Raw genomic sequence first — 9239 nt, forward strand, 5'->3', positions numbered from 1 at the left:
TGTTCACATTTGTGTCAGACAAATTAGTTTTGTATTCTCTGCTGGGCTAATTTTTCCAGCAAATTTGACTAAATCTTCAACGTACCTCCAATACATAAGGGAAAACAGACTAAGCCACATTTTCAGAAGACATCTCTGCTCCAGAAGAGCAGAGCTGAAACTCAAGATCTATAGAATAGATATAATAAATTACTATCCTTTGTGAGTACTAACATATTATTTTTGAATTTCTGACTGTACAGTCACTTTAAGATACTGAAACGCTGAAGAAAATGCATAAGATATATTATAGTACAAGCTACAGGGAAAGTGCCATAGTGACAAGAAGCTAATACTTATTTAAGGCACAAGCATGGATTTAGGCTGGGAAAAGGTAGTGAGGCAATATTTTAATAATTTGCTACCAGTGCATCAAAATTACCGTGTCCAACATTGTTCTATAAAGAACGAACTCCAACTTTACTTATTCTTAATGATTTTGTCCGTCTATCAGTAATTTTACAGAAAGTTACCTTCAAGTATCATAAATTCTTAAAGTCTGTATTAAAAAAAATGTGAAAAGAAAAATGACGTGACCTTAGCACTTTCCCCAATCTGTCTGACTGCTAAGCCTCTACTACACAGGAAGGTGCGGCTTTGTCTCTTTCAATACTCTAATTAAATCTGTAGGACACATTGTTCACAATTGTACTTGATAACAGCTACATTAAATGTAGCAATTCTCCTCTGAAGCCTGTGTCCCATTTACCCTGCCAATGTTTAATCAGAGAAAAAGCTCATTACATTTACAGCAGTACCTTTTTTCTTTCTCACTCTGAGTCTCATTCTCTCTCTATGGGTGCATGCCAAAATCGTGCATGGTGTCAGTATCATTGCAGCTCTCACTTTCTGCAGGTACCTCTGTTTAATTTCTGTACAGATATTTTTTTTCTCTCCTATTTCTTTTTCATTTTTCTACAGCCCTCTCTTCTGTTTTTGTTCTCTCTTTTTTTTTCCAGTTAATAAAATATACAGTATATGGAGAATTTAAAATAAATTAATTCTGGAAAGTGACTGTGACACTCAGTGACAAGTTGCTTTACAGTGTTCGGTTCCACCTATGTCAACACTTTTTTGTGTTTTCAGATTTCCCAATCAGTCCCTGGCCTTTTGGTCACAGCAGAAAATGATGGAGGTTGTCAGAAGGATGTCTCAAACGATTATGACTCGGGGAATGATATATGCACCCCTCCCTCGATGCAGACAAGTTCCTCTGTGTTGAAGATTAACCAGGACAAAGAGAGTCCTATTCATCAGGGTTATGGACATGTCCCTTCATCTTCGAAGACTCCAAATGGTCACAGTGACAACATCTCTGATTCAGGGAATTCATCTGCCAGTTGTTTTTCCTTTAGTAAAGCTTCATCACATCATTTGGAAGAGTCGAGGACACCGGCAAAAAGGTGAACAAATGTGAAAACTGTTGAAGGCTACATTGATATACTAGGTGTACTAGCTGTCAGGGATTCTTATAAAAATGCTTTTCTATTGAAACAGAGCTTTGCTAAAGTCAATTATTGTCCATATTTACAACTTACCACATTTTTCAACAGGGTTTGATTCTTTGCTATGTATAAAATAAGAGTTGGGTCTATTTTTCCTTCAGAGATTTGTCCTCTTGTCTTGGCTGCCTTAAGGAATACAAAAGTGTATCTGACATCTCACCTGACAGAACATCTGTGGACAGACATCGATCACGGAGCTCTTCATACAAAAGCACCAGAAGGTCTTACTCCCGTAGCTCAAGTCACTCCATCAGCTCTTATTCCTCTTATTATAGGTCATCTTCAGACCAAAAGTCTAGAAGCAGGTCCATTTCTTCAGGTAGAAGGTATGTTCACAAAAGTACGGCCTACTATACGCTCTAGCATACTAACAAATACAACTGCCATATGAGAGTGCTAAGTTATAAATGAACTATCAAAATATGAATTTTGAACTGCATTATGCTGTATTGAGTATACTTACAAATCAGTTTGATGAATTTGTGTGAGCCCACTTGCAGTAACATGGCAATCTCTTTAGATAAGAACCTAGATTATCAGATTTATCGCTCCTGGTCCTAGAAATTTATTCAGCAAATTTTGGTGAAAAATGTATCAAATCTAGCGAATTTGATTGTCAAATATTCAATCATGTCTATTGTTATTAGAGATACATAAAAGTGTGCTCTGTTAAGAGAGAGTTTGGAGAGCATGGGGCCCATATTTTTTCTTGCTAAGGACTCTTTGCTGTCTGTGTCTGCCCCAGTTTCCATCTATAAATTGCTGTAGGTGATAAATGTTTAGTTCTGGTAGCATTCTTCATCCTGCCCTGCTCTTTAACATAATCTGGATAAATCATTGCAGATCATACTCAAGATCTCCCAGCTATTCCTCTAAATTAGCCCGGAAGAGCACTGGAAGTAGAAGTTCAAGAACAAGAAGAAGCCCTAGTTATTCTCGCTACAGTCCCAGCAGGTACTTTGTTAAAATGAACTGACAATAAAATTCACAACCATGATTTATTCATTGAAGTTTAATAATATTTATACTTTTATTAGGTTATGGAGTTACAGTAGATAATACCAACCTGATACTTTGTTGGGCCATATTGTGCTCATGTCCATATGTTGCTGTGTTCCACTGCTGAGATCTTTCTGAGTCAGATTATCTATTTTATGTTTTCCTGTACAAGTCTGGCAACTCAACCCCCACTTTGCATACAATATGCTACTGATTGTAATAAGCTGACCAGCAAGTGTTTACTTAAGTTGCCCATAAGTAGTTTGGTTGACCAATATCAATCCCAACCCCCTTTCTGTTTGGTCAAGCATACTTTGACTGCCAATTATCGCCCCTAAAAACTAAAAGATTGGGTGTTACAATTCAGCATGTCCAATCTTTCAATTTCTCTGACCTCAATTGTCAGAAGAGTTGGGATGACCCATACTCATTGGAACATTGAGCAGTCTTCTGAAATCAGCAGTTTCAGATCACTTAGCTCTAATGTGGACACCTTTACCCAATCCTAGCTTTAATATTACTTGTTTATTTAAAATGTGAGTGCTAAAAGGGAAATATTACAGATTGGTGGAGTCCTACAATGCTCAATATGTGTACAGTATATACATTTTTGGAGTAAAACATGACTTTAAAAAGTGATATTAGAATGGACATCAAATATACTCAAGAAAAGTGGTACAGTCTGCTCTCTCCAATGTATTCATTGGTGTGTGTAGCAATGATTAATTATGGAAAAAGTATGTGCAAATATGATATCTGCTGATAGTAGGTAAAAAAAAAAGAGTTCAAAATGTAGCAGTGTTTAGTGTGAGATTTGTGCTTATTAAGATATTTTGCACAAATCTCAATTCCTATCCTTTGTCAACCTAAACCTTCACTACTTTGCTTCTAATTGGTATTAAATTATTGAGTTTATTGTATGAACATCCTTTACGCAATCTATTCTCCAATGAAAACAGATATAAAAATCGATATTGAAGTAAAAGAACAGATTCAATTACAGTATGAATTTTACTGTCTTCATTATGAAAAGTTTATTCTTTTTGATATCACAATTCTAAATTATTTCCAACAGAGTTCGAGAGAGAAGCGGAAAGTATAATTCTGCTGAAAAGGAAACTCGTAAAGGAGGTCAAAGGACAAGGCGCAGCTCTTATTCACCTATGAAAAAGCGCAGAAGGGATTCTCCAAGTCACCTGGAAGCAAGAAGGATTACTAGGTAATGGACATGATAAAAATATAAAAGTAGAGTAACAATTAGGCTGAATACAAGTGAAGTCATAGTTCCTTTTCATTTTGAATAAACGTTGGTTGCCAAGACCCTATACCTGTCTGCCTGCATTAATATTAAAGTAAGATAAAATGACCTTCTCATCAACAGAGAAGTTCAACTGTGAAGAGCTCCAAGAAGCTAGCTGTCAAAGAATATACTATTAATAATCCTTGCTGTCTTTCTCAAGGGACAGTGAGTTAGAATAGACATGAATATGTGAGCTATATACAGTATCTTCAATTATTATTGTGAGGATTGAGTTACAACCCCTGGCAAAAATTATGGAATCACCGGGCTCGGAGGATGTTCATTCAGTTGTTTAATGTTGTTGAAAAAAAGCAGATCACAGACATGGCACAAAACTAAGGTCATTTCAAATGGCAACTTTAGGGCTTTAAGAAACACTAAAAGAAATCAAGATAAAAAATGTGGTACTCAGTAAGGGTAATTTTTTTCAGACCAAATAGAGGGAAAAAAATATGGAATCACTCAATTCTGAGGAAAAAAATATGGAATCATGAAAAACAAACACACAAAAGAACACTCCAATAATTCACTAGTATTTTGTTGCACCACCTCTGGCTTTAATAACAGCTTGCAGTCTCTGAGGCATGGACTTAATGAGTGACAAACAGTACTTTTCATCAATCTGGCTCCAACTTTCTCTGATTGCTGTTGCCAGATCAACTTTGCAGGTTGGAGCCTTGTCAGGGACCATTTTCTTCAACTTCCACCAAAGATTTTAAATTGGATTGAAATCCGGACTATTTGCAGGCCATGACATTGACCTTATGTTTCTTCTTTCAAGGAATGTTTTCACAGTTTTTGCTCTCTGGCAGGATGCATTATCAGCTTGAAAAATGATGTCATCATCCCCAAACATCCTTTCAATTGATGGGATAAGAAAACTGTCCAAAATATCAATGTAAACTTGGGCATTTGTTGAAGATGTAATGACAGCCATCTCCCCAGTGACTTTACCTGACATGCAGCCCCATATCATCAATGACTGTCAAAATTTGCATGTTCTCTTCATGCAGTCATCTTTTTAAATTTCATGGGAACGGCACCAAACAAAAGTTGCAGCATCATCACCTTGCCCAATGCAGATTCGCGATTCATCACTGAATATGAATTTCATCCAGTCATCCACAGTCCACGATTGCTTTTCCTTAGCCCATTGTAACCTTGTTTTTCTGTTTAGGTGTTAACGATGGCTTATGTTTAGCTTTTCTGTATGTAAATCCCATTTCCTTTAGGCGGCTTCTTACAGTTCGGTCACAGACATTGACTCCAGTTTCCTCCCATTCGTTCCTCATTTGTTTTGTTGTGCATTTCCTATTTTGGAAACATATTGGTTTAAGTTTCCGGTCTTGACGCTTTGATGTCTTCCTTGGTCTACCAGTATGTTTGCCTTTAACAACCTTCCCATGTTGTTTGTATTTGGTCCAGATTTTAGACACAGCTGACTGTGAACAACCAACATCTTTTGCAACATTGCGTGATGATTTACCTTCTTTTAAGAGTCTGATAATCCTCACCTTTGTTTCAATTGACATCTCTCGTGTTGGAGCCATGATTCATGTCAGTCCACTTGGTGAAACAGCTCTCCAAGGTGTAATCACTCCTTTTTATATGCAGACTAACGAGCAGATCTAATTTGATGCAGGTGTTAGTTTTGGAAATGAAAATTTACAGGGTGATTCCATAATTTTTTCCTCAGAATTGAGTGATTCCATATTTTTTTCCCTCTGCTTGGTCCAAAAAAAATTACCCTTACTGAGTACCACATTTTTAATCTTGATTTCTTTTAGTGTTTCTTAACCCCTTTATAACCCAAGGTGGTTTGCACGTTAATTACCAGGCCAATTTTTATAATTCTGACCACTGTCACTTTATGAGGTAATTACTCTGGAACGCTTCAACGGATCCCCCTGATTCTGAGAATGTTTTTTGTGACATATTGTACTTCATGACTGTGGTAAAATTTCTTCAATATCACTTGCGTTTATTTGTGAAAAAATGGAAATTTGGCAAAAATTTAGAAAATTTTGCAATTTTCAAAATTTGAATTTTTATGCCCTTAAATCAGAGAGATATGTCACACAAAATAGTTAATAAATAACATTTCCCACATGTCTACTTTACATCAGCACAATTTTGGAACCAAATTTTTTTTTTATTAGGGAGCTATAAGGGTTAAAAGTTGACCAGCGATTTCTCATTTTTCCAGCAAAATTTACAAAACCATTTTTTTAGGGACCATATCATATTTGAAGTCACTTTGAGGGGTCTTTATGACAAAAAATATCCCAAAGTGACACCATTCAAAAAACTGCACCCCTCAAGGTGCTCAAAACCACATTCAAGAACTTTACTAACCCTTCAGGTGCTTCACAGGAATTTTTGGAATGTGGAAGAAAAAAATTAACATTTAACTTTTTTCACAAAAATGTTACTTGAGACCCAATTTTTTTATTTTCGCAGGGGTAACAGGAAAAAATGGACCCCAAAATTTGTTCTTCAATTTCCCCTGGGCACGCAGATACCCCATATGTGGGGAAAAAACACTGTTTGGGCGCACGGCAGGGTTCGGAAGGGAAGGAGCGCCATTTGACTTTTTGAATGTCAAATTTGCTTGAATAATTAGCGGACGCCTTGTTGCATTTGGGGAGCCCCTGATGTGCCTAAACAGTGGAAACTCCCCACAATTGACACCATTTTGGAAACTAGACCCCTCAGGGAACTTATCTAGATGTGTGGTGAGCACCTTGAACCTCCAGGTGCTTCACAGAAGTTTATAACATTGAGCCATAAAAATAAAATTTTCACATTTTTTCCCACAAAAATTTTTTTTTAGCCCCCACTTTTGCATTTTCATAAGGGTAACAGGAGAAAATGCACCATGCAGTTTGTTGTGAAATTTCTCCTGAGTAAGCAGATACCCCATATGTGGGGGAAAACCATTGTTTGGGTGCACGGCAGGTTTCGGAAGGGAAGGAGCGCCATTTGACTTTTTGATTGTAAAATTTGCTTGAATAATTGGCGGACGCCATGTTGCTTTTGGGGAGCCCCTGATGTGCCTAAACAGTGGAAACCCCCCAAAAGTGACACCATTCTGGAAATTAGACCCCTCAGGGAACATATCTAGATGTGTGGCGAGTACCCTGAACCCCCAAGTCCTTTACAGAAGTTTATAACATGGAGCCGTGAAAATAAAAAAATCAAACTTTTTCGACAAAAATTATGTTTTAGCCTCAATTTTTTTATTTTCACAAGGATAAGAGGAGAAAATGGACCCCAAATAGTTTTGTGCAATTTCTCCTCAGTACGCCAATACCCCATATGTAAGGAAAATACAGTGTTTGGGCAGAGTTCAGAAGGGAAGGAGCACTGTGTGTCTTTTTGAACGCAAAATCGGCTGGAATCGAGAGTGGACACCATGTCGCGTTTGGAGAGCCCCTGATGTGCCTAAACAGTGGAAACCCCCCACAAGTGACCTCATTTTGGAAACTACACCCCTCATGGAGTTTAGCAAGGGGTATAGTGAACATTTTGAACCCAGAGGTACGACACAGAATTTGATAACATTAGGTCATCATATTGAATAAGTTGTCATTAGTCTTGAGCATAAGTAATGGCTACTTGAGTTTGCATCAGTTACTCAGGTATGCACCATGTATCAAGGGTGCTCGAGTGACATGCTCGAGTCCCCGCCCGCATGTTTCACGGTTATTAGACTCCTCAAAAAAAACATGCGGCGATCGCTCGTGCATGGCAGGCAATCCCCGCAAGGTTTTTTTGGCCGCGAAGCATATGGGGCGGAGACTCGAGCACCCGCGATACTCAATGCATACCCAAGCACCTGATGCAAACTCAAGTAGCGAGCACTTGTGCTCAACACTAGTTGCCATATCGTCATCTTTTTTTTTTTTTTACTTTTGAAAAAAATCCCAACCCTAACCTTAGCCCAACCCTAACCCCAACCCCAACCCTAACCCTAGCCCAGCCCTAACCCCAACTCTAACCCCAACCCTAACCCTAGCCCAACCCTAAACCCAACCCTAACCCCAACCCTAGCCCAACCCTAGCCCTAACCCCTACCCTAACCCTAGCACAACCCTAGCCCAACCATAACCCTAGCCCAACCCTAACCCTAGCCCAATCCTAACCCCCACCCTAACCCTAGCACAACCCTAACCCCAACCCCAACCCTAACCCTAGCACAACCCTAACCCTAGCAGAACCATAACCCGAGAGTTTATTTTTTACGCCGTTCCTCGTGTGGTATAAGTGATTAGACAACTTTATTCTTCAGATCAGTGCGACTACAGTGATGCCAGAATCATTTCGGGTTTTTATAATTGACAGCTGTCACACACTAAAAGGCACTTTTTTTTGTAAAATCTAGTTTTTGCATCACCATATTTTGAGAACTATAATTTTTCCATATTTTGGCCGACAGAGTCATGTGACGGCTTGTTTTTTTCGGGATGAGTTGACGTTTTTATTGGTGCCATTTTCAGGCATGTGACATTTTTTGATCGCATTCTATTCTGATTTTTGGGAGGCAGAATAAACAAAAAACAACAATTCAGGAATTGTTTTTTTTATTATTTTTTTATTCTGCTCCGCGTGTGGTAAAATTGATAAGGTAGCTTTATTCTTCGGGTCAGTACATTTACAGCGGTACAACACTTATATCGTTTTTCTATGTTTTGGCGCTTTTACATAATAAAAGCAATTTTATAGAAAAAAATATTTTTTTGCATCGCTTTATTCTGAGAGCTATGACTTTTTTATTTTTCGGCTGATGGAGCTGGACGAGATGACGTTTTCAGCTGTGCCATTTTTATTTATATTCGTCTTTTTGATTGTGTGTTATTCCATTTTTTGTTTAGCGGTATGATGATAAAGCATTGTTTTTTCCTTCGTTTTTTATTTATTTTTTTTACCGTGTTCACTGAAGCGGTTAACTAGTGGGACAATTTTATAGGTCAGGTTGTTCTAGACGCGGCGATACCAAATATGTATACTTTTATTGTTTTTTTTTGTTTTGTTTTTTTTCATAATAATATTTATTGATGGGTACATTATATTTTTATTTTTGGTGGATTATTTGTTATTTTTTATTTTTTTATATATATTTTTACACATTTTTTATTATTTTTTTTTTCACTTTCTGACAGTTTTTTTTACTTTTATACTTTGTCCCACTATGGGACTTTCATAGTTTTTATTCTGATCGCCTGCAAAGCTCAGGAATGGAGCACCATTCCTGTGCTATGCCGGCTGTCAGCGCTGCACAGGGAGAAGATAGTTTGGTCATGCACTGCGCATGACGAAAAAATCTTCCTGCTGTCTGGTGACCCGGATGTTGTCATGACGACATTGGGTCGTCATGGCAACATCCGGGAAGCCGC

The 9239-nt window shown here is 37.9% G+C and overlaps 1 protein-coding gene across 1 annotated transcript in view; it reads left to right on the plus strand.

Moving 5' to 3' along the window:
- The window catches only part of SRRM4 (serine/arginine repetitive matrix 4), a 191092-nt gene that overhangs the window by 168602 nt on the left and 13251 nt on the right, over positions 1-9239 (plus strand). The window contains exons 9-12 of the mRNA XM_073676396.1: positions 1126-1442; positions 1646-1870; positions 2388-2498; positions 3619-3762. Of these exons, the coding sequence (XP_073532497.1) occupies positions 1126-1442; positions 1646-1870; positions 2388-2498; positions 3619-3762 (797 nt within the window). The remainder of the gene's footprint in view (positions 1-1125; positions 1443-1645; positions 1871-2387; positions 2499-3618; positions 3763-9239) is intronic.

The sequence above is a fragment of the Phyllobates terribilis genome, unplaced genomic scaffold (assembly GCF_046119375.1).
Source record: "Phyllobates terribilis strain yellow unplaced genomic scaffold, ASM4611937v1 Scaffold_1__5_contigs__length_1240528914, whole genome shotgun sequence".
In the NCBI taxonomy this organism is placed as follows: Eukaryota; Metazoa; Chordata; class Amphibia; order Anura; family Dendrobatidae; genus Phyllobates; species Phyllobates terribilis.